The 26,425-nt window shown below is 31.0% G+C and overlaps 1 protein-coding gene across 6 annotated transcripts in view; it reads left to right on the top strand.

The window, feature by feature from the left end:
* LOC127733079 (DAZ-associated protein 1-like) overlaps nt 1-26,425 on the top strand; it is a 48,827-nt gene that overhangs the window by 17,230 nt on the left and 5,172 nt on the right. For 4 of the 6 annotated variants that reach the window (XM_052242363.1, XM_052242362.1, XM_052242361.1 and 1 more), the window contains exons 2-10: nt 5,877-5,917; nt 6,409-6,572; nt 7,404-7,442; nt 8,338-8,457; nt 10,591-10,639; nt 14,618-14,700; nt 19,643-19,967; nt 22,569-22,646; nt 23,940-24,212. In XM_052242363.1, coding sequence (XP_052098323.1) covers nt 5,877-5,917; nt 6,409-6,572; nt 7,404-7,442; nt 8,338-8,457; nt 10,591-10,639; nt 14,618-14,700; nt 19,643-19,967; nt 22,569-22,646; nt 23,940-24,212 — 1,172 coding nt within the window. The remainder of the gene's footprint in view (nt 1-5,876; nt 5,918-6,408; nt 6,573-7,403; nt 7,443-8,337; nt 8,458-10,590; nt 10,640-14,617; nt 14,701-19,642; nt 19,968-22,568; nt 22,647-23,939; nt 24,213-26,425) is intronic. The other 2 variants (XM_052242359.1, XM_052242360.1) reach the window with 2 other exon arrangements.

Genomic DNA, 26,425 nt, shown 5'->3' with positions numbered 1-26,425 from the left:
GAGCGCATGGTTTGAGGTCCATCTCCTTGAAGGCCAAAACTATGTTGCTTATCTCATCCTTGGATAGATAATCCGACATGGCTGTACAAAATGATAATACCTAAACTATAGAAATAAAATGCTGAGATGAAATCTGAAATAAACAAAATCTTCTGAAACAAAAACAAAAAATATTAAGTTCCTAAAAGAAGAAAAAATATATGTCTGAAATGAATACAAATATATACCAAAAATTAGTGCTAAAACAAAATAAGTATGTTAAGTACCTACAATAGGAACAAAGTATCTGAAAGAAAAACAAATATATGAATAATGTTAATTTATCCTAAAATACAAAGAAATCATCTGGAATAAATAAAATAAACAAAACGTTTTAAATACCTATAACAGAAATAAAGTTTCTGAAATTAAATAGGAAAAAAATAAGTTAAATACCTGAAATCTAAGAAGAAAAAAAAAATAAGATTAATATCTGCAGTCTACTGTCTAATCTACAGAAAACAATAAATATAGAATCAATGCAAATCCAAATATGATATACCATAATCTGGAAATCTAAATGAATATCCTGTCAAAAGAATAAGATTAGTAACTCTTAACTACTACAAAGGTCTGAAATCAAAATTATGATTAAGTATCAACAAACTCGACAACAGTGCCTAAATAAATATAGAGTAATATAGTAATGGACTGAAATGACTAACTCCTCTGAAAATAAACAGATTAGATGACAAATGCAACTCCGCAATGGTAAATCAATATACTGAAATCAAAACTCTGATTACTATATGTATACAAAAAAAATACAAAATGGATCTCAGAAATACTATATAAAAGTATAATGTACACAGTGGCTAACAATACCTCACAACTGAAAACCAATGAATATGTATAAGGAAAACAAATATAAGTAGTATCAATATACACGCACGTACCTTTCTTAAAGTTCCTACCCAGCTATGCCTCTGAAAATCACACACACCTAATACTCACCAAAATGTGTGTAATTTATTCCTAACTGAGTACGACTAACTGCTACATATAATCAAAAAATATATATATAACTATATAAGCAAATATATATTATACAATATAATGTAAAGTAGTAACTGGTACTGCTGCTGCTGCTGTAAATAATATCACTGTATCATCAATGAAATCACTGAAAGTCCTTAAACTTAAAATGTATTAAAGAATCAGTCAGTCAACAACAAGAACCGAAGCAACAGATCTACCTATACAACACAATGTAGACACCTATCAAGTACCCCAAATAGCCAGAACCTATCAATCAAACAACACGTATACTTACTCAACTATAAATATGTATACTTCTAGTTCCTTAGTGCTTTATACCTACTACTTCAAATGTACAAGTTACTCCAGGCAGTTACTTCTGTACTTATATTTTTCACTTACCTTCAAATTTTATAGGTAAATATCTGCGACAGCAAAGTTCTGTGGAACTTTACGAGTAAAAGAGTATTTGTCGTGTCTCTGGTCTTTGCAACAATCCTAACTTACAGGAGTGGGGATTGGGCAGTTATGAATCTATTTATTATGTACACAATAATATGCAAATTATTTCAATGTACAAATATCAACACAATGTATTTTCTTACAAAGTCAAATATAATATATATCAATTACAAACAGTAGCAACTGTTTACTTTTCTACCTTTGTGTCACACTTTTTTCAAATTTTAATGTAAGTTAACTAACTGTAAATGTGTTCGAAAGCTAATTACATAATCAAATTCTGAATGAAAATTTACAGTTATTTCAACAAAATTTTACAACAAAAATTTAATTCCAAATACAGCTAATATGTATGAGATAACTTTTCATAATTTACGGAAAAAGAACAAAGAAAGTTATTTTTAAAAAAAAAATCAAGTGACACAATCAATGTTTATATATACACAGTTCAAATACAAATAAAGAATATATTCAATGTCAATCAACTAATTAGTATGTATCAAAAGTTTTACTAAATGATATTTAATTATAAAGTCAAAACACACACCGGTACATTAAATACAACTCAGTTTAAAAGTAACATCTATTGTCAATCGGTAATCACTGAGGTGTAGCGACATCTACGGGTATCGTGTATTGCCAAAATACGAATAATTCTTCATTCTCTTCATTATTCACCAAAAACGTCTGATCTACCAGAAAAACCACGTTGGGCGCCATTATAATAGTCTTGTTTTACGGGGGTTCCATAAACGACAAGTCTAGGGTTCTTTGACATCACTTTATTATACAAGTAAACATAGGGAAAATAACCCTGCAATAACAATAGCATATAATTATCACATTTATCAATATCACAGTCTTATTAAATTCTTATACTAGAATCATACAAATAGTATACTGGTGTAATTAACAATGTTACAAGATCGTATGAAATATTCTATTCCATATACAATAAACTATACTGAGTATCAAGAATGCAGTGACATTCATAATATGCAACAAACTTGCAATTATATTTCTAAATACAAATACATGTATCTGATAAGTCGTATCAAATAGCATATCATTATAATCAACCAAGCGTATTATAAACAAGTCGAATGTATCGTACTTCATAAACGAGTGTCATTCATAAAACCTTTACCATACGAAGGTTATTAACTGTTCACTATAGTATTCTAGCTATTAAGTTCGTATGCACTACTGTAATGTTTAATATCTATTATCGAACTCAAGTTAACTGACATATAGGTACAATATAATATGACCCTTACCAATCTGTGGAACCAGGTTATATATCTAACATCTACAGTACAACCAGTATGTTACAAGAACATCATAATCTATGTGTCCTGAAAATAATACACAATAGTAAATACTAGGATCTAGGAAAATAATGATCCCTTATACAAAATACAACATATTAAAGACTGATATAATAAAATCAAGCTATTACACAAAATTACCATATATGGCAATATTAACGCAATTGTCAATGTGACGTCATAGATCCATAACTGAAAGGTCAAGGTCACTTTCAAAATCATTCGTAAATCTCCCTTTCTACATCCAAACTACAGATTCAAATCATATATTCTCAGATTAATACATAAACTATCTTACTCCTATCATATCTAAGGTCTATGGGCATACTTACCTATAAACGGGCAGAATTGTATAGCATGCACTGCATACGCCTTTCATACACCACAAAGAACATAAAATCTACTTACCAGATATAAAGAATGTAATTTCCAATAACTACAGTGATTCCAAAGTATGGAAACTTCAGTGAGTACTAACGAGCACTAAATAGAATGTCTCTATATAAGTTTCATCACTATATATGGTTTAAATAAGAAGTAAATATTAAATATGTATGTCTCCAATTTTCAAGAATTAACCACCATTACTTCTTTTCCAAAATCTGAGGTGTGTCCAGAATGACCAATAAGAACTGACCATAAAGATAAACAAGGTGTGACAATTAATTTACTAATGAGTTGGACGGGTAGATACAATTAAAATTTTGCTCAATGAAGTATGACTGACTAGAACTTTCATACAATTTATAGTGTAAAGAGATAATAAACTATAAATCAAAAGATCAAATGATCAGAGTGAATGAATAAAGTATAATATCTGGCATGTAATAAAATGTAAAATACTAATAAATGAAATATGTAAAAATATACTCTGTCACACATATAAGACATATAAGTAAAATTATGATTTAAATTCATCCAAAACTATCTAAATACCTTATTGTAAATAGTTTAAGCATGTCACTAATTCAGTTTGCTCCGTGCTTTTACGTCAATCTAATAGTGCGTTTGTTTATGGGAACGGCAAATAATTGCCTTCACCTAGAGCACTTTGTCCTATTAGAATCGAAATAATTCATGGGGGCTTGAAAATATTGCGATTTTACCACGGGTTGTCTCTTTATGCCGATATTTTACCCCTCGCTTTCGCTCAGGGTAAAATATTTAGCATAAAGTGCCAACCCGTGGTAAAATCACAATATATTCAAGCCCCATGAATTATTTCTTAAATATTTGATATTTTTTAGATGTATATTTATCAAATGCTCTATATCGTAAATGATAGCTGTAATACAACACCAAATAAGCATATATATAGAAATATTATATATGTTGGTACCTTCAATCTTCTTTACTCATTGGAATAAATGCTCTGTAGGTACTTGTAGCTGACATGCAACACCATAAACACCTAAAAACGTGATTTGTGGCCCGGTTTATGTGTTATTCGTTGTTTGTGGCAAAATCATTGTGATGAGTTTGATAGCCGTTTGGTATCTTCTGCCTTTGTTTTACAAGCCTTAGATCAAGGAACTTTGCCATGATCATCATGACAATTATTTATTTATTATTCAGTTGTCAAAATAACTAATAAAACACTAAAGGAAACCTGTTTATGTTTTGTTAGAATGTCACTTTATTTTGAAACAATAAAACAACTTATTTATAGCAACACACTAACTAAAACATGATTAAAAAATTGAATGGGAGCGAACGTGATTTTGGGCAAACAGACCTGGATTCGTGCATAAGTCTGTATGTTAGAAATATAAAAATCCTGATCATGATGGACAAATTATCACTTGCAAGAAGGTTTTTATGCCACCTAAGACGTAAAGCCTGGTTTAATGCAGATACTGGTTGACATATTTAAAGGTAGGGATATCACATCATGCACATACATGTACCATATGCAAAGTCTGAAATAAAGAATGCAAAGTTGACTGCAGTGGCCTGAATGCAACTGCATGCAAGATGGCAAGGACTGATCAACTTTATCAGAAGTCTTTCATAGCTCAGAACACTACCAAGTCTTTCAGTGACAGTAACTTCTTGTACGACCAGATGCTGAGCAACTCTTAGACATTCCAGCGAGAATGTTCAGATAATACAAAAGAACTGCTCATAAGACATTGTCATTGCTTTGAGTTAGATCCGACTTTTAAAATAAAAATAAAGTTTAATACTAGCCAATGAAGTGTGCTCACTTTAATACCATTTGAGTTACAGTACTGCCATAAACTTAATGGGATAATAATAACTTATCTGGCCATTAGGTAGATTCTTACACTGTTGTCATTATTGTTATTGAATTATCAAATTATTTAAATTAAAGTATTCTATTTATAAGATAATCAGAGTAATAAGTAATCTGATGAATGTCCTCCTTTGTCCACATCTGTTAATGAAAAAAAGTCTACAGTCCTACACAAGAAGATTTTGCTGCTTTTCTAGCTACATGTACTATCTTTTCTACACAATAAAATGGGTACATGAATCATGCAAATAAATAGAAAAAAAAAGCATTTTTATCTGATTACCTCATCATCAGCAAAAATTATCAGTATACCAGAAGAAATAAGAAGATATATGACAGTATTTTATAGTAAAAAACAGTGCATGCAAAAATGCCGCAAATTGTAATCCTCAAAATCAGTCATACACTTGAACCCACCATGTGGATTTTCAAAAGTTGGCAGGGGTTGACGGTAGCTGTTTGCAAGAAGACATATCACTTACCTGACACCTCATTCAGACTTCAAGCAAACCTGTCATCTTATATTAACTTATATGTTATATCAAGTCTTTACAGGCCAGGACTAATCATCAAAGTGTACTATGATAATCCTTAAGGGATATATATATTGAATAAGTGATCCTGCATTAAAAAACCCATTTCAGATAATAAATAGGTCTAGAAATGCCAATCAAAAGTATATTATGAAAAGAGGCCTGATGAACCTTACAGTCTCCTTCTAACCTGTATATTTTATGTAAGAATGATATATACCAGTAATTTTTTTTTTTATCTGATGATTACGTTTTAATTAATTTTTTTTTACCTTGCAGAAAATTGTTTATTGGAGGATTGAGTTGGGATACAGATCAAGGTAAGTTCATTGTCTTTTCCATGATAATTATAAAAAAAAATGCTTACAAATTCTTTCAAAGAAACATTGTGCGAATGGAATTATTAAAAACAAACTATCCCGTTTGAATGGTTTTACACTAGTAATTTTTTGGGGCCCTTTATAGCTTACTGTTCGGTGTGAGCCAAGGCTCCGTGTTGAAGATCGTACTGTGACCTATAATGGTTTACTTTTATAAATTTTGACTTGGATGGAGAGTTGTCTCATTGGCACTCATACCACATCTTCTTATATCTATCAGTGATGAAAAGGAGTCAGTGATGAACATTTTTACATTGTTTTTATTCTAAGTGACATTATTTCTATAGAATAAAGTTTCAAAATACACATACTTCAAAGATGTACAGGTAAACTCTTCTAATATGCAGGGCTCAAACTTGATTTTATGTTTAATGTTATTTACCATTCTTTTGACAAAGATACTAGGAAAAATATGTTTTGTCTATTTTTAGATAGTTTATTGAACTACTTCAGTCAGTTTGGAGAAGTATGTGATTGTGTTGTTATGAAAAATCCCCAGACTGGTAAATCAAGAGGATTTGGTTTCGTCACATTTAAAGATCCAAACTGTGTGGACACCGTCCTTTCAACTCAACATTCCATTGATGGAAGACAGGTGGGTGTTGAATCAAATAAGGTGAATGGATCCTTTTAAATACATTCAGATACAGGGTTCTGACTAAAGCTAGTTTATGAGTGAGTCCAAAGATTCATTAAGTTTGTAAAATGTTGTATACACTGAGCGCAAATATCGTCATTTTATGACAAAAGTTTAAGAATTATCAAAATTTGATTTCATTTCCTTGCTCTATTTTGTCATGTGGACTAAAGTAATAAATTACATAGCAATAAAATTTGAATTCTCACAATTGGACTCACCTTGAAAAATCCTTAGTGGGAACCCTGTTGATGTATTCTGGATACCTTTCTATATGACCTGCTGTGGTATTATGGTTCACATATTTTGCTTCAGTACATTGTTGATTGTTTTCCCACAAATTTTAAAAGTTAAATTAAGGTGACAATTCCACTAGAATCATAGCCACAAATCAAAGAATAGGATTGATATAAAAGATTGTAGTACATAGATTTTAAGACTTTATTTGATTTTGTTTTATCATGTTAATGACCATGATGGCAGTCCTTATCTGGGATATAGCAGGAAATTTGAGACAGTCTTTTTGGTTCCAAAGACACAAGAGGCTCACTTTAAGTCTGTTCGCCATAACAATTATAGGTTGGAATTTGTCTCTGCAAGAGTAAGGCTTAGTTAAAAGTTGGATACCTCTTATATCCAAAATATACAAAGTAGTATCCTGCTATAAGGTTGATTGCTTCTATTTACAAAGCTGTGACATAGCAAAGATTTTTATTACTTTCACATATATATATATATTCCTATTTTTGTTTAAACTAAGGTTAAAAGTATTTTTTTATTTTCCTTCAGGTAGATGCCAAGGCTTGCAATCCAAAAGGAGCTCAAAAGGTAGGATGTCAAGTAGTGAATAGATAGAAGTCAACAGAAATTGATGTGACTTATTTTAAAATTTATTGAACAGAAACATTAAATTTTACCGTTTTTATAAGAAAAAAACAACTTAAGATTTTCTAGACAGAGACAAGCAACAAGTTAAGATTGTCTAGACAAAGGTGAGCAACAAGCTCCAAATGAAAGTTGAACACACAAAATATTTAGTGGAACTGTGTAATGTCTGTCGATAGAAACAAGACAAAGAAACCATCTTTGCCATTGCCTTTAAAACTGACATCAAAATTCACTTGAATAAAAAAAAACAGGGTTTGAAGGAAAAAATAATGTTGTTTTAATGAAATAATTTTTGTTTATAAGAACTATTCCAAAAACAAAACAAACTGTCAAAAGAATTATTTCTGGAATAGCCAAAATGAGTTTTGTAACATTTGGTGAAATATTTCTATATGTTATTGAAACCAGTTTATACGAAAAAATTCTGGTCTATGTTATTCCCTGTTTCAGAATCTCATGCATTCTGGGTAATACTTATAAAAGCATATATACTAAAACACTGTGATTGGTCAAAAAACAAGTATATTTTGTTATTGTTCAGCCTGAATCTTTGTCCTGTTATTTTTTCACAAATCACAGCCTTGTACAAAGCATTTAAATGGACAGTGAAACAATTGCTTAATGATACATTTGTTGATAAAATGTCTACTGCGAACATTGTCAAAAATTAAACACCCACGAAATATTCATGATATAGGTAATTTTGATCCTTCACAACAAATTTTAACGTTATTTAAGATTGCATGGTAAACAGTTTCGTCAGGTTTTACCGTTTATAATATAAAATGAACACCTTAATAACCTTAATAGTTTCCCTATGTGAAACGATTTTCAGTCTTTTCAACAGGCACCAAGAACTAACAAAAACTTAGACAACCATCCGAAGATATTCATGGGAGGTCTGCCAAATGTGGATGCTGAATACCTGACTAACTACTTCAGTAAATATGGCAAGGTAAGACTTAACAAACATGATGGTAATAAAGATTATTTTGGAGGAATTTATTAATGTGTTTATTGACTTTATTGTGCTGACTCACTCTCAAACTGAATATAAAGTTAGAAGGATAAAATGCACACAAAAAATTAAAGGAGTCCTGTTTGTAGCCAACTTTATGACTAAATTTTTTAAAAGTTGATTGTCTGTTCCAAAGTCCAAAACTGTAATTATACACTATTTTTTATTAGACCGCAAAAAAATTTTGCGGTCGTATATTGGTATGACGTTGGCATCGTCGTCGTCGTCCGAAGACACATTGGTTTTCGCACTCTAACTTTAGTTTAAGTAAATGGATCTCTATGAAATTTAACCATAAGGTTTAATACCACAAAAGGAAAGTTGGGATTGATTTTGGGGGTTATGGTACCAACAGTTAAGGAATTAGGGGCCAAAAATAAGCATTTTTGTAACTTCGAGACATAACTTGTGTGTTAGTGTATGGATCTCTCTGAAATTGTACCATAAGGTTCCATATCACAAAGGGAATGCTGGGATTGATTTTGGGGGTAATTGCCTCCAAATTTTAGGAATTAGGGACCAAAAAAGGGGCAAAAAACAAGCATTTTTCTAGTTTCATGACAATAACTTGTAAGTGTATGGATCTTTATGAAATTGTACTACAAGGTTCCATATCACAAAGGGGAAGCTGGAATTTAGTTTGGGTGTAATTGCCCAAAATGTTTAGGAATAAGGGGCCAAAAATAAGCATTTATCTAGTTTCCAGACAATAACTTGTGTTCAAGTGTATGGATCTCTCTGAAATTATACTGCAAGGTACCATACCAAAAGGGAAGGCTGGGATTGATTTTGGGGGTAATTGCCTCAAAATTTTAGGAATTAGGGGCAAAAAAGGGGCAAAAAAACAAGCATTTTTCTAGTTTCGGGACAATAACTTGTGTGTAAGTGTATGGATCTTTATGAAATTGTACTACAAGGTTCCATATCACAAAGGGAAAGCTGGGTTTGAGTTTGGGGGTAATTGCCTTAAACGTTTAGGAATTTGGGGCCAAAAAAGGGAAAAAAAACCAAGCATTTTTCTAGTTTCCAGACAATAACTTGTGTTCAAGTGTATGGATCTCTCTGAATTGTACTGCAAGGTACTATACCACAAAGGGAAGGCTGGGATTGAGTTTGGGGGTGATGAATCATAAGGGGGTTCAAAAAACTTGGGGGGGGGGGGGGGGGGATTTTTTTTCCCCTTTTTTTTCTTTAAAATTTTCCACTTTAAATTGGTTATTTCTGATTTATATATAAAAGCAGATAATAATGATATGGTTTGAATAGGTAAATTAAAGATTTTTAAGTTCTTAAACTATATTCATTCTGTGTCAGAAACCTATGCTGTGTCAAATATTTAATCACAATCCAAATTCAGTGCTGTATCAAGCTTGAATGTTGTGTCCATACTTGCCCCAACTGTTCAGGGTTCGACCTCTGCGTTCGTATCAAGCTGCGCCCAGCGGAGCATTTTATTTAGCTAGTACATGTTGTATTCAACTTTGACAGAAACTTGTTTGTTTTTAAAAAAATTCTATAGGAAAAGAGGAAGCCTGGGTGATATGATACTTGTATCTGCATTGAAAAGCAGGGTCATAGAAAAGGAAGTCCAAATGAGTCTGCATGATATTGGGCATGGAAAACTTTTAAATGTCTTTCATACTTGTTCATCAGCAAAATAAGAATACAAACTATTTGTATGCTGTGTTTACACAAGATGAAAATGTACATATCTATGGCACACCAATTTAAAAAAGAATGGAAGTACTACAGTAAAATAAAATGTCACCATGCTATAACTGCATTGTTTATTTTAAAAAGGAGAGTACTCCAGTTGAAAAAAAATGTCATCATGCTATGACTGCATTGTTTATTATAAAAATAAGGAGATGTGGTACGATTGCCAATGATACAACTAACCACAAAAGTTCAAATGAAGTGGCTGTAATCAATTATAGGCAAACTTACCGCCTTCAACAATGAGAAAAACCCATACTGTATAGTCGGCTATACATTAACCAACATTGTCAGTCAATGCATATGGTTTGCTGTTAACTTTTTCTAATCGAAAAATTTGACTTCTGTTCACAGGTGCTTGATGTCAATGTTGTGGTAGATCAAGAAACCAAAAAGTCAAAAGGTAGGTCATGTAAAGGAAAGAGAAATCAGCTTGCTTTGTATAGCTTTTGCTCTGGCAATACAACAGTTCAGACAGTGGATGTTAGATCATGTCATAAAATTTGTATGTGTTCTTTCTCTGTCTGAACCATTAATTTGCCATAGCAAAAGCTTGAAATGAAATACAGCAAAACTAAAAAAATCCTTTTGAAAAGCAGAGTATCAGCAAAGCTAAATAAATTTTATTTGACCAAACAAGACGATATTTAACTTCACATTACAGTATGCTATCCTTTGTCCTATTCTTAATCTTTTAATTGCTCCATCTGATGAACTACATTATGAAAACTGTTTTTAATCGATTTTTTTTTAATTGAAATCAATTTGAATACACAACAAAGTGCATAATTTCCAGAAATTTGTATTTTGCCAAGTCTGTGTACTGACAGAAAAAAACACACCTTATGGTCTATTTAGTATTCCTCTTGCTGCAAAAATTGCATTGCACAATTATAAGTACTTTTAAAGTAGTAAATCAAAACTGCTGGTTTCCACTTTTGGGTTTACCTTGTAATTTTGGTCCAAAATAAAAATCGACTGACAGCATTTTTTTGACGCAGTATTTGGCCCGAGAATCTATGTAACTAAGGAAACACTACTCTGGAATCTGAATACAGAAAATATCATACTTATGAAAAATAACTATAATAATTCACCTTAAGGTTTTGCTTATTTAGTAATTATTGTGTGGTTAAGTTCATCTTTCTGGAATGGCTGATTTTTAATGAAGAAATATTTTTATCGTTGTAGATCTTATGTAAAGTAAAAAAAAATTATATTCAATATTAGTACTTTAATTCAGCAGGGTTAAAGAAGAAAATAAGATACTGACAATAAAATTAATAATTGTAAATAAGGAATTATTATTAGGTTACTTTTTACAGAAGATGTGTTCATACACATAGTACTGGAAAGGTTGAAGATTTAAAAAAAAAGTAGATATATATAGGGTATCAAGATAAATAACAATAAATTTAGGACTATACATATTTGAGTAGTTTGACTAGTGAGAACCATTGATATTAAAGGTTTTTGTTCTTGTACATGGTTGGTGTATTTTGATCTTATACAGAATAATGACCTTAAGGCTGTTCCAAAATTCATCAGGTAGGAGATGGGAGGCACTTAAATTAATTAATATGGGTGGTTGCATTTTCATCAGAATTTTGTAAGAATTATAAGTAAAATCAAAATTTTTATTTTATGGGTGGTTGGGGTCTTAAAAAGTGCCTCCCATACCCTTGATGCATTTAATCCTGAAACAGCCCTTAGTACTTATTCCTTGTTTATTAAGAATACATGAGTTTACTGTTGGTTATATGTTATCACTTACTGTCAAAGAACATGACAACACTCAATTTTGTAAGATTTTGCTTACAAAATTGAAATGTTGAAATTAAAAAAAAATCATTTAACTTTTATTATCAGTTATTAGATATGCTTGAATGGAAACTTAGAATGCATGTATAATTGGTGAAAAAAAAAATTTCTCAAAATTATATTTGAATCCTCATTCATCAATTCAAATCCACAGTTAATGAAATGAAATATAAATGCAATGTTTTATGTTTAGTTCCAGTTTAACGTGCCATCTGATGAAAATATAGGGGCTCTTTTCACGAAAAAACTTGCGATAAAAATTGCTCATCATTGTACTGAAATGGTCATAACTTATGAGTATTTTTTTTCATAAGATTTTTTTGTGAAATGAGTCGCAGATCCTGTGTACACGCTTTGTTTACAAGGATCTAACAACATTCCGTTCTTCTTTTTGTTCTGATTATTATAAGATCAGCCAATGATATTACAACCTTCATTTTTTGAAGGTGTGTATCATTGCGATAAAACCAGAGGATCCTGAAAGGTCTATAAAACTGAAAGACAGATGGAATGTTTTCAAATCTTTGTAAGCAAAGGGATGACACCTGATCAATATTTCAGTCAGATTGGTTTAGCAACTTATTTGCAAGAAAAGTCTTATAAAGTCTGTGACATCACCCATTTACTTTAACTCGATACTTTACTCAAATGATAGTCATCACATTACAAACTATAATATATTTGTCAATTGGCATTCAGAGACAACATGAAATAGTTGTAGATAACTGAGTGTAAAAAATCTTTCAGGGGAACAAACCAATAGATGGTCTTCCATTAAATTTGAGAGATAGAAATACAAGGATATGTAGGTTATACATCAAAAAAGACAGCAACCCTACAGCACAAAACTACAAAAAAGAATATTCCTTATATATTTACTTTTTGAAGGGCTATTTGGTGATAAGTAGATATAATCTTTAGAAAAGTTAACCTTTGGTTGGGCAAAAACCATCTAAAGTAAAAAAAAAATTAAATATTGAATTTGCTACTTTTTACAATTGAAAAATAATCAGTTATTATGGTTTGACACTTGACATGAAGGGTCAATGAAAATTGTTACAAAAGTTTACTGACTTTGTTTGTCACATTCATATGAGTTTATTTGAAGACCTTATCGTCCAATACCGAAACATGCAACTATATTGTGTCAAAAAAGTTTAAAGGAATTTTTTTTTAACAATTATGAAGAATAAATACAACATATCTCAGGGCTGTTCCAGAATTAAATGCATGATGGGCTTGTAAGGCACTTTTTTTTAGGACTTTGACCACCCATAAAATAAAAATAAATCATTTTACTTATTAAAAAATGTAAGGAATAAAATGATTACCCATATTTCAGTAATTGAGTGCCCTCCATCCCCATCCCATTAAATTTTGAACAGAACTTTTACTATGATTTTTTTTTGCAAATACAGAATATTTTTTGTTTGATTCAATTTGTTTTCATCTTAGCCGTACAAGGGGAGATAACTCAGATAATATTATATTAATAATGGAATATATAATAAATTTACCTATTTTGTTTTGTTTGTTCCTGTGACCCAAAATTTTATTTTTATTTTCTAGAAGCACATTGTTAGGGATATCTTCTCAACTATTACCTTAAAATTCTATCATTTTGTTTTCTTTCTATCACACAAAATTGGTTTTTCCATTTATTGTCTATGCAAAATCTGACAATTTTGAACACATGTAGCTTAGAAAAATAGTCTGTGTTCCATACATTTAATTATACTTTTGAAAAAAAAAGCACAATACATATTACATTTTGATAAATTATTTTGAAAATCTTGATTTCCAATCTACCTTAAACACCCAATATTTTTGAATATGTTCTAAAATTACCATCTTTTGAAATAAGATAAGTCTGGCCAACCATCAAAATTATTTACACATGCTTAAATTTGTGAAAAAAAAAATGGAATAAAAATTAAAAGTTTGTAAAAACTAAAGCAATTACATCTGATATGTCCAGGGCCTACAACTGCATCCACATTTCTTTAAAGTAACATAGGGGCTATTCCAGGGAAAATGTATGGGCGGCAAATTTCACTTCTATCATGTTTATAAATGAAATGATTGAAGACAATGGGAGATTAGCATATTAATATGCACATATGCCTGCTCTGCATATAGTAAAGAGGTAGTTACGTTTTGCTGGTAGAAATACTTCAATACAAGCTGTCTGCATTTTTCTTATTTTATATATGAAATATACCATGACAAAGAGTATGATTTTTTGTACTTAAGTAAGATAATTGTTATATACCACCACATATATTTAAGATAAATAGCTTTAGTAATTACTATTTATGGAAAACCTGAACCAGTATTTAATGAAAGATCATGTGATGTTATTTACATGTACATGTATAAGTTTTGTTTTCTTGAAATTAAATATGTAATTTTAGTTATTAATGAAAGATATAACATGTAGTGTTAAAAATTATACATGTATAGAAGTAATTTCTGTAAATTTTATAATATACCTAGTTTGTATTTCAGATTGAAATAGACAAAAATGTTATTATTATTTATGTACTTATATATACATTAGGATTTGGATTTTTGACATTTGAGTCAGAAGATAGCGTAGACGCCGTGTGCAGTGAGCACTATGTGGTTATCAGTAATAAGAAGGTTAAATTTTATTTTAAATTAATTATGAAATTGCAGATCTCATCTTGTTTTTTTCAAAGTGAGTTAAGTAAAATTGTTTATAGAGTATTGTGTTGGGCACTCAGAAATGGCTCATCTCTTTAGAAAGTTTTATATTGAAATTGTTCAACACCAAACTTAATTTTTAATTTACACAAACTGATGTCTTTGGAAATAATGTTTTGAATTAAAAACAATGTACTAGATGACCACCAGTTACTGGTATTCAAAATACTTGGAAAAAAGCCAGTTGAGATCATGTAATTTATTTATAACAATTTGACAATATTTTGCCTACAGATCTGACATTTACAAGTTAATTTTTTGCTTTCACAGGAGATTTACTATAAAAGAGTGTTTATATCTTTAATACATATGCTTAAAAGTATTAGAACATCTATGTAGATACACTGGATCTTAATTAATGATTATTACAAGTGTGGTGTGGTGTTGCTATAGATAGATATTTTTTATTTGGTGATTCGTAAAAAAATGTATTACAAAATCTGACATGCCAGCAATTTATTTTATATGCATTAAACATGCTACATGTATATTATACATCTGTCTGCTTCATTTACCTGCATATATACTTTGGTGTGTACAAAGGGCAATGAAGTTAAGTTTGTTTGGTTGCTAATTGGAGCATAAAACCAATATTTCCTTTGTTAACTTTCTATTGAAAGAGTTAAATAGTTATTACTTGCCATTAAAATCATGGCACAGATATCAAAAGGCAGAATTAAAACTTAATAACGCTTGTTTGTTTTTCATTTATAATAGTAAGTAAGTAAGAAAATTTTTATTAGTGACATGTGTAAGACAATTTAACAAAATACAAGTATGTTACAAAAACAAATATAATACACCCGACCCATTGGGTCTATAAGTCACTTTCAAAATCATAAAACATATTTCTTTTATAGATGATAAAGAATTAATGGTTCACCTACATGACCTAACAGTCAATCAAACTTAATTTTTATGCACACAGTACACACTTGAATAGTTCAAGTATTAGATATAACTAACATTCAAAATGGAGTCATTTATAATAAGTGTCTTGTCTTGGAGTTGTTATACACAATGTTTATCTGTCCACAGTCCAAGTATAAGTAGATGATGTAAAGACAGGGACGTGATTAATTTCATGTAACATTATACTATTCGGGAACACCGAACACATGTGTTTAAGAAGCATAATTCCATATTAAAAAAGAAAAAAATTACAAAAAAATAGGACCCTTCATAGTTAGCTAAGATATAATGTAGTATTTTGTGATTCTATATTAACAATTTTTATGATTACAAATATAATTATAACTATTATGAACATGAGCCCTAATGCTACAGCTAAAAATAGTAAAACTTGCCCATCAGAGCATCATATATTAATTTTTTTTTTATCAGAAGGTGTCTTCCTCTTTGGAGAGAATAAGAAAACATGTGGATATAATCTAGATGTATATATAGATTAAAGTACTTAAAAGGATTTTTTTTTTAAATTTTCTATTATATATATGCTAAAGTTGTGTATGTACTTTTGAGATAGATTAATTAAATCATCAATGTAACATAACAAATTTCTACTTTTATCAAGGTAAGTATTTTGTAGATTTGCTTTCATGGGCTTTACTACTTTGAAGTCAGATCTGTAAGGCAAAATATTGAATTATGAAAGGATCATTAGACAGTCTTTATCCTGGCATGTGATTACTTTTTAATTTGTCATTTTCTTGTTGAAAATTTTAAAAAAAACCTGTCCAAACTGAACTTCTAGGAAATAATTTATCTTTTAACGAGAGATTTACAAGTAGGAGTCCCAAATAAGTTCAGCTTGCACAAGTTTTGTCCTTGATGGTAAATGAATTAAAATAAATTTTTAAGCAAGAAGACTGTCTGATATATCCGTTAAAATGTAATGAATGGGTACACATGCTGTTTAAATCAACCATTGTTTGGTGGTGATGATTTCAAACAGAAATGAAAAGGACTTATTGTAAACATGTTAGCAAATTGAGACATGATTGATATCTAGGTCTTTAACAAATTTTACTTGCAACTCGTATCCAATTGCAAAGCTATTGAATCCTCCATTAGGAGGGGGACATAAGAGGAAAACATCTTTTAAAATAAACAAGTTACTGGTAAATGTTAAACTGTTTAACTTGCTCATGAAGAATAACAAAGTCACAGTTTGTTAACATTATTTAAAAGTAAAGTCCGTCCTGCATAGCTTTATTTCTCTGCAGCCTTCTGTCGTAGATATTTTCACCCCCCAGATTGATAACAGTGAATATATATTTACGATCTGTATCCATTTCTGTAAATTTGTGTCAAGTTAGCCACACTTTCTATTCTGCTGTTAGTGATTTTTGCCTTAAATAGCAAAAAGATAAATTGTTTTGGACATCCTTATACCATACGTCACTGTCTGCAGAGAGAATAAGAAAAATAAAGATGGAGGGTAGATGTATGAAGATTTAAGTATAACATTCAAAATATTCGTACAAAATGGTAAAAAAGGCAGAAAAAAATAGTTATTTTTATGGTATGTGATTTTGATTATGCCCTTTGCACTTTGAGAGAAATGGATACAGATGTGGTAAAATTCACCATATTTTAACAAGACAAAGCAGATCTCATTGGTAATAAGGTAGTTGTAAGTTTAAAGTAGAGTATGTCATTTTATTTGTCTTATATAGGTTGTAAATAGATATAGTTGAGATAGGGTTAGATTGTGTCAAGTATAGATGTATTCCTAAACACTACAAATAAATATGTTTAAGCACATAATACAATGTAAATACACTGAAATTATTAAGGCCATTTTTTAGGGCACAAATACCATAAAATAGCAACAGATTAGATTAGAAAATTTGCAATAAAATTGAGTACAGTGTAAAGAATAAATATAGGCATACAGGTACATAGGGAACTCTTTACTTGTTACACATAACTGGTTTTATTCTACCGATTTTTGTTAAATTTTTTTAAAGCTAATTCAAATGTTGTAAGACAATTTTATTAAGTGCACCTTTGTTGGATTTTATTTTTATGCCCCCGCCGTAGCGGAGGGGGCATTAAGTTTTACCCTTGTCCGTCCGTATGTCCAAAAGTTGGTTTCCATTCTCTAACTTTAGTTTGCCTCAACCAAATATTATGAAACTTATACAAAATGATTATTACCACAAAACAGATCAAGTTTGAATTTTGGTGGCATCACTTTAACCGTTCTAGAGTTATGTCCCTTTACAAATGGAAAAATTGCTGAATTTTTCGTTTCTGTTCTCTATTTCTTTGGAATCATTTTTTTAAACTGGAGTAGATTATTAGATGTTGATGAGAAAAAAACTAGTTTGGAAGATTTTTTTCTCCACTACATATAGAATAGTGGCATTTTATGTTTTTGAAACTGACTTTATCAGCAAGAATATCAAGTGAGCCTGCCAGGGCAAGTTGATGAGATCAGTATCAAAACATGAAATGTCATTATTCTTTTTATCAGCAATTTGTCTTCACAAATGTTTTTTTGGTTGATTAAATTTTAGTAAAACTATTTTAAAACCTACAAAATGTTGTGATTGATGTTCGGTTACATAAATGAAGTATGCACATTTCATTGAATAAATTGATGCAGATGGACATGCACTTCTGATGTTTCTGCACTGATACGTGACATCAAATAGTGCCTAATATTTTAGAGTATCAGGTCCTGTCCATGATCTTAAAACATATTAAGCAGTAAGATCAAAGGGAAAATGTACAAATTGCTGATAAAAAGACATACAAATGTTGGCGCAAGAGCCTACAGAAAATAACAAAAGTTTACATCAATAATTATAGTTTTTTTATAGTCCTCTGATCGCTTAAAGTCTTTTCCCCTTCATTTCAAAGTAAATCAAGTAACAACTCCAAAGGCTGTTATTTGAGTACCAAAATTTAGAAACATAATATATGTATATGATATATTTATCACGAATTAATATGATAATCTATTAAGTTTTCTATTTTGATAATTTGTTTCAACTTCAGATGAAAGCATTGTATGCAATTTTGCTGAGTGGTTAAAATTAAATTTTTCTTTAATCCAGCATATTGCACTTAATGATGAAAATGTGACAAGTATTTTGGCACCAACATTTTTTTTTTTCGGTACAAGTAAGATGTTAGATAAATTAGGTACTTAGATTTCTGGTATTTCATAGACAAAACTGCCACCTTGATCATTGCTTTTTATTATTAGATTGCACAGTTTTTTTAACCTGTAGACAAATATCAACGTTCCTTTTATACAGATTTAAAGCTAGACCTTTTTTTGAATGCACCTATTCAGATATACAATATATGTGATATGTCTTCATTCCCATGTATTCTCTCTATATATATATAGATGTATGTATGTGTTTGTATGTTTGAAAATTCATGTTCTTTGGGGAGAATTATTTATTATTGATATCTTGAGATAGAATGAGATCTGCTTTGTTTTGGCGAGAAATCTGTGCATGTTTTATCTGTTTTAACAGTATTTTGATGGTGATAATCAAACTTGTGTAGCTATTGAGTGATGAATATATATGTATATTTCAGCTTTTTAAATGTATTGAAATGGATTTATATTATGATTTTTCTTTAAGTTGTTTACGTAATGATAAGTAATTTATATAGTCAGTAACCTAGTAAACTAAGTTTATAGTGATAATTCATTAGTATTAATCTATAAGACATAAGAGTAATAGAAATAATTCAAGAGATGTAAAGTAAGTTTACTTAGAGTTTTAATTAAGTTGTATTTAACGTTAAGTGGTAATGTTTTGAATGATAATAACTTAAGGTCTATGATAAATTAGGTCATTGTACTAGCATAAGAGATAATTGAATAATCTTGTTTATGTTTCATAGCATGTTTTGATCATTTTGACAGGTTGAATGTAAAAGGGCAGAACCCAGGAATGGAAAACAGCATCAAGAGGCCATTACGGCTATTCAACAGATGATAACTGGAGTTGGTACCCAACCGACACCAGAGACATGGCAAGAGGCTGCTACACAGTGGACCCAGCAACAGCAACAGGCCCAACAGCAAGGTGGACCACCAGGATATGGCCCTAATGGTGCAGGATATCAACCTGGGTATGGGGCACCTCCACAAGGACCACCACATCAGCAACCATATGGACAGGCCCCTGGTTACCAAGGTTATGGACAGCCACAAGGAGGTCCTGGCTGGGGTCAACAACCTCAGCAAGGTATAGTCCAGAAGAAATGAGAACACACTAACAAATGAAAAAAAGGATTGCAACAAAAATGAAAGCAAATAAGAAAATCATGTGGATTTTTTTGTATTATTAGGATAGAGATCTAAAATGAATCCCAAGTTTGTTTTAAAAAAGTAACTGGAATATATAATCATTGTCATTTAAATGCAATTTTTAAGAGACCTCTGTTAAGGATGTGGTCAAGATAAATGCACTAAATTGTTCTTTCTGCACAGTTTTTAGATTGTCCTTGGATTTCACTATTAACAGATTATCTGATTTGATTTTGACTATACATTGATCAAACACATAATAAAAATCCTATTACATACTAGAAATAACAAAAATGTATGATGTGGATCCAGTTAATAATATTAAAAGACAAACTTATATCAGGGTTCTTAAAACTTCATGGAATCTAGAAAAAGTATTTAATGCCTTGGAAGAATCTTGTTATAGAACATTGTAATCAATAATATTAAAAAACCAGTCTACATCTTGGTATTTTATGATTCCTGCACTGAAATTTTTATTTTTTTATATTAGCCATTACGATCAGTCTTAAAGTCAGACATTTTTTTAAATTCAATCTCTTGTTGTGTGCAACAACAATTCTGCTTTTTTTTTTTTTATTGAAAACATAAAATCCTAAAAGAAATTTTTAAAATTAAAAATCAGTGATGTATATATATATATGTTATGTTTAAAATAAATTATGACGAAAGGGAAGATTTAGACAATTTTGAAATGACAGACTGTGCAAGACAGTAGATCAATAAATAGTTGTGTAAATGAAAGAAAAAAGAAAAGTATGGTAACTCCATGATGAAAAGAATTTTGTTGTTAATTGCTTGCATGTGTATGTTGTACTAAATTTACCTCATTACAAAAAAAAAATAGTACATATTAAAACATTTGAAATTAATTTCAAACATTTCAAATAAGAATGGGCTATTACTGATGAAAAAAATTAGTTTAGCTTGAAAGGTACTTTTAGTTTATCTGATCCATAATTCATTATGAGCTTTTGTCACCATTTAGAATCTAAATGCTTTGTGTTTGTTCAGGCACTGTTAACTTTTTTTTTTAATTTTACCCTGAAACCATTGTGTCATAAAGATACAAACTTGACAAAAATCACTCTTAGAATGGTCTGTTTCAGATTATAATCCCAATCAATATTACTGTTTTATTTGATCTTAGTGCATATTGTTGAAATCTTAAAGAAATTGAATTTGAAAGTCAAGAAAAATCTAATTAAAGGCTACTTTCTGAGAAAATGCCATTTCAAAAAATATTTGACAGCATAAATTTCAACAAGAATGAGATCAGGAGCAAAATCTGGTACCCTGAAAACAATTCCATTTTGCTGAGTTTGTGCATTTTTAATACAGAGGGGTTCTTAAGAGAAATGAGTATACAAGGTCTGAGATGTGCATTTTTAATCCAGAGGGTTTCTTAAGAGAAATCAGTATACAAGGTCTGAGATGTGCATTTTTAATCCAGAGGGGTTCTTAAGAGAAATGAGTATACAATGTATGAGATGTGCATTTTTAATCCAGAGGGGTTATTAAGAGAAATGAGTATACAAGGTATGAGATGTGCATTTTTAATCCAGAGGGGTTATTAAGAGAAATGAGTATACAAGGTCTGAGATGCTCTCAGCTGGATAGCATGGATAGGTGTATCAGACCCATTTACCAAAAAAATTGACGAAAAAAACTAGTTGATGCTTTTTTAAGTCTCTGTCGCACAAACCCTAAAGACTAGAATTGAGTACTTAAATTCTCTATAACTTTTTCTGGAATTACCCTGAATAAAAAAGAGTGATGAAATTTATTGTACACCATGGTAAAATTTGAGTTAAATAGCATTTTTTGTCAGATTATAGAGCATGATTAAAATTTTGAGCTGCTTGAAGTTATGTTGCTCTCTTGTATTTAAGTTGAGGATTATATACACCACATTTAAAAATACCATTGGAAGCTCATTTAAATCCAAGATGAGATAGTACTCAAATCCAAGCAATCCTTCCCTTTTATGGTAAGGTAGAATGAGTTTCTTATTGTTTGTATTTACTGATGTTGGATTTATCCATGTGAAATCTTTTTACAAAACAGGGCAATTACAAACAATAAAAAACTTCTCTCTTACCATGGGTATTACTGCCAACAGACAGCCACATGCACTTATCTGTTATCAGATATTTAACTGACAATGGTATTTTTAAATCCTTTGTACTAAGTTGTTGTGGCAAGACGATGCAAATGGAAGATGAAGTTATTTGTTTTGTTCTCAGATTTTGTCTGATTAGATAATTGGGTCTTGTTTGATGCTCTGATCAAATGCATGTTATAGAAGAGTTTATTGAAATGGAGATAAAGAATATTTTAGAAGTGCATGAGGCTTTTTACCCTGAATTATTCTGTGTTGTTTGAGTTAAAGCAATGGCCTTTCTAGTCACCCAAGCACAAATTACCACCTGTTAGTCAAAGATGCATGAATGTTGCTGCCTTTTCCAGTTTCATAGCTTGCATGGCTGTTGTTCTTCAAGTCTTAGAAATTTGTCTATAAAATGCAGTTATGTTTTAGGAGGATGGCCCCCTCAGAATCCCCCTACAGTGGCAGCAGCACCGACCCAACCACCTGCCCCTGTTCAGAGTTCCGTTGGTAGGTTTCACCTTGTACAACAATTATTGTGAAGATCATGTTTATGGATTAAGAGAATTGAAATTTTACACGAGTGAATGATGGCTGCCTTCAAAATCAGTTCATCTGTGTTTTCTCTAATTATAATCATTTCTGACTGAACATTTATCAGAATTTAAGTAAATATGAGCTGCATGAGTTTTTTGTAATCAGAAGGAGTTTCTCAATCAGTGATTAGATTTCATCTTACTACTGTGGATTCATTAGTATTTGTGGGATACCAATGTATTTGAATTTTGTGGATATATGTGAACCACGAATTTAAATGTTTAACAAAGATCACCTTTTCCAAAAGCTTGTATGCAAATTTTGGCAAAACCACGAAATCTAATACCCAAGAAAATGCAATATTCCATCAATCCACAAAATTTGGTACCCATGTAAATAAATGAATCCATATTAATTAACATTTGTAATGATGAGCTATATTTTGTAAATGTCTGGTATTTTTCATGTTTATATTTGAATAATTGAAACTGATTTAATTATCTTTTGAATTCATGTGTTTTCGGGAAAAAATTAAAAAAATTATAGTGGTATCTACATGATTCCTAGCGATCTTCTTTCCAACCCTTGAAGATTTAATTATTTGTAAATCCATGGAACTGTTTTATGTCATTTTTGAGAACTGGAAGCAAAGCATTGCATAATTCATATTATTTGTAAATTTGAGTCATTTCCTTGAGACAAAAGTCAATATTCTTATGATAAAAATTTATTTCTGTTACTTTAAGAGTTGTACTTGGCATATATGTAGCTATAAAGGTTTTTGAATTATTTACATGTGGAAAACAATTTTTCTAAAGTTGTTGGTTTTTTTGTGTGTTTCCTTTAGTACTAGTTGGTTTCAAAGTTCTCAGTCATGTTTTTGGGCAAGAATTTGAAAAGCTGCCACTTTTTTTACAAAAAATCTTACGATTAAAATTGATTGTAAAATGTGCTGAAATGTTCATGGCTTACAAGTAATTTTACCTTTAAGATTTTTTGTGAAAAGAGCCGCAGGGGTAGTTATATGTCTATATATAAGTTTCCTGATGGAAAGTTTTGTGGTGTAAAATTAAAACACAAAATTAGATACTAAAAACAATTTTTTTTTTATAAAGAGTTATGGAGGTTTGTTTATAATAGATTGGAATATTTTGTTCTCAGATCTTCATCACACAACATATACGTAAACTTGGGAAGTAATGACAAAATTGCTTATAATGATTATTGTTAATATATAAAAAAAATTAAATGATTTCATATTACCAGGTTATCAAGGATACCAGCAACAAAGTTATCAGCAGGGAGGTGCTAATCCATATGGTTCATGGCCAGCTACATCACAGCCTGGCCATGCTCCTGCAGCAGGACAACCTGGGGCACCAGGACAGCCCCCATCAAGCCAGGCACCATATGGTGGAGGATATGGACAAGCACCAGCAGGAGCACCATCGTCTCAGGCATACTCAGCTCCTGGGGGACAGGCACCACACCCTACATCTCCCCAGACTGGGGCACCTCCAAGACATTATGGAGATTATAGTAAGGAATTCAGTCTTTTTTGCCCTTGCCACTTTATGGCTGAGGTATTTTGTGATACCCAACCTTCTATGTTTCTGTCATTCTGAAATAAAACAATTATCCAGCCTTTTTATACGACCGCAAAGTATATTGGTATGACGTTGGCGTTGTCGTCGTCGTCGTTGTCGTCATCGTCCGAAGACACATTGGTTTTCGCACTTTAACTTTAGTTTAAGTGAATGGATCTCTATGAAATTTTACCATAAGGTTTAATACCACAAAAGGAAGGTGGGGATTGATTTTGGGGGTTATGGTACCAACAGTTAAGGAATTGGGGGCCAAAAATAAGCATTTTTTTAACTTTTAGACATAACTTGTGTGTTAGTGTATGAATCTCTCTGACATTGTACCACAAGGTTCCATATCACACAGGGAATGCTGGGATTGATTTTGGGGGTAATTGCCTCAAAATATTAGGAATTAGGGGCCAAAAAAGGGGCATAAAACAAGCATTTTTCTAGTTTCATGACAATAACTTGTGTGTAAGTGTATGGATCTTTATGAAATTGTACTACAAGGTTCCATATCACAAAGGGAAAGCTGGAATTGAGTTTGGGGGTAATTGCCCAAAACGTTTAGGAATAAGGGGCCAAAAAGGGTGCAAAAATAAGCATTTTTCTAGTTTCCAGACAATAACTTGTGTTCAAGTGTATGGATCTCTCTGAAATTGTACTGCAAGGTACCATACCACAAAGGGAAGGCTGGGATTGATTTTGGGGGTAATTGCCTAATCTAACCGTGTATTTAGATTCTTAATTTTTGGTCCCGTTTTCAAATTGGTCTACATTAAGGTCCAAAGGGTCCAAAATTAAATTTAGTTTGATTTTAACAAAAATTGAATTCTTAGGGTTCTTTGATATGCTGAATCTAAACATGTACTTAGTTTTTTGATTATGGGCCCAGTATTCAAGTTGGTCCAAATCGGGGTCCAAAATTAAACTTTGTTTGATTTCAACAAAAATTGAATATATGGGGTTCTTCGATATGCTGAATCTAACCATGTATTTAGATTTTTGATATTTGGGCCCGGTTATCAAATTGGTCCATATTGAGGTTTAAAGGGTCCAAAATTGAACTTTATTTGATTTCATCAAAAATTGAATTCTTGGGGTTCTTTGATATGCTGAATCTAACCATGTATTTAGATTTTGGATATTGGAATACCACAAAGGGATGGTAAGAATTGTCTTTGGGAGTTATGGCTCAAACCGTTAAGGAATAAGGTGCAAAAAAGGGGGGGGGGGGGGGGGGGGGGGGGGTAAGGGTTTCCAGGTTAATGGACAATTACTTCAGTACAAAACATAATTTTAAAGGCAGTGTAAGGTTGGTAATTGAAACTCATTTGAATATCTCACCTAAACTGCTTTTAAATTATGTATATTGGAAATTTGCCAAAAACTTTATTATTAATAAATTCCATTGGAAATTTGCCAATAACTTTAGTTTAATGAACTTCATTAGAAATTTGCCAGTATAAAATGTTGCTGATGAAGCTTTTTTGTTTATCTCACCTAAACTGCTTTTAAATTATGTATATTGGAAATTTGCCAAAAACTTTATTATTAATAAATTCCATTGGAAATTTGCTAATAACTTTTAGTTTAATAAACTTCATTGCATTTTTTCTAGTTTCCAGACAATAACTTGTATGTAAGTGTATGGATCTCTCTAAAATTGTACTGGGGGGAGGGGGGGGGGAGTGGATTTTTTTTCCCAATTTTTTGGGGTTCATATTTTTTTTCTTCAAAGTTTTTGTAATCTTCAATTGCACAGTATTGCGCAATAGCAAGAAATCTTCAATTGCACAGTATTGCGCAATTTCACAGTATTGTACAATAGCACAATATTGGGCAATAGCAAGAAATCTTCAATTGCACAGTATTGCGCAATAGCAAGAAATCTTTAATTGCACAGTATTGCGCAATAGCACAGTATTGTGCAATAGCACAGTATTGCACAATAGCACAGTATTGCGCAATAGCAAGAAATCTGCAATTACACAGTATTGCGCAGTAGCAAGAAATCTTCAATTGCACAGTATTGCGCTATAGGAAGAAATCTTCAATTGCACAGTATTGTGCAATAGCAAGAAATCTTCAATTGAAAATAAATACAAATCTTTTAACCAATTTCAATGGGATTAATTTAAAGTCTTTAATTTTTGGGGGTTCTTA

Source organism: Mytilus californianus, unplaced genomic scaffold (genome assembly GCF_021869535.1).
Source record: "Mytilus californianus isolate M0D057914Y unplaced genomic scaffold, xbMytCali1.0.p SCAF_3, whole genome shotgun sequence".
Classification (NCBI taxonomy): Eukaryota; Metazoa; Mollusca; class Bivalvia; order Mytilida; family Mytilidae; genus Mytilus; species Mytilus californianus.
Note: the sequence above shows the minus strand (reverse complement) of the source record. Positions and strands in the feature narration are given on the sequence as shown.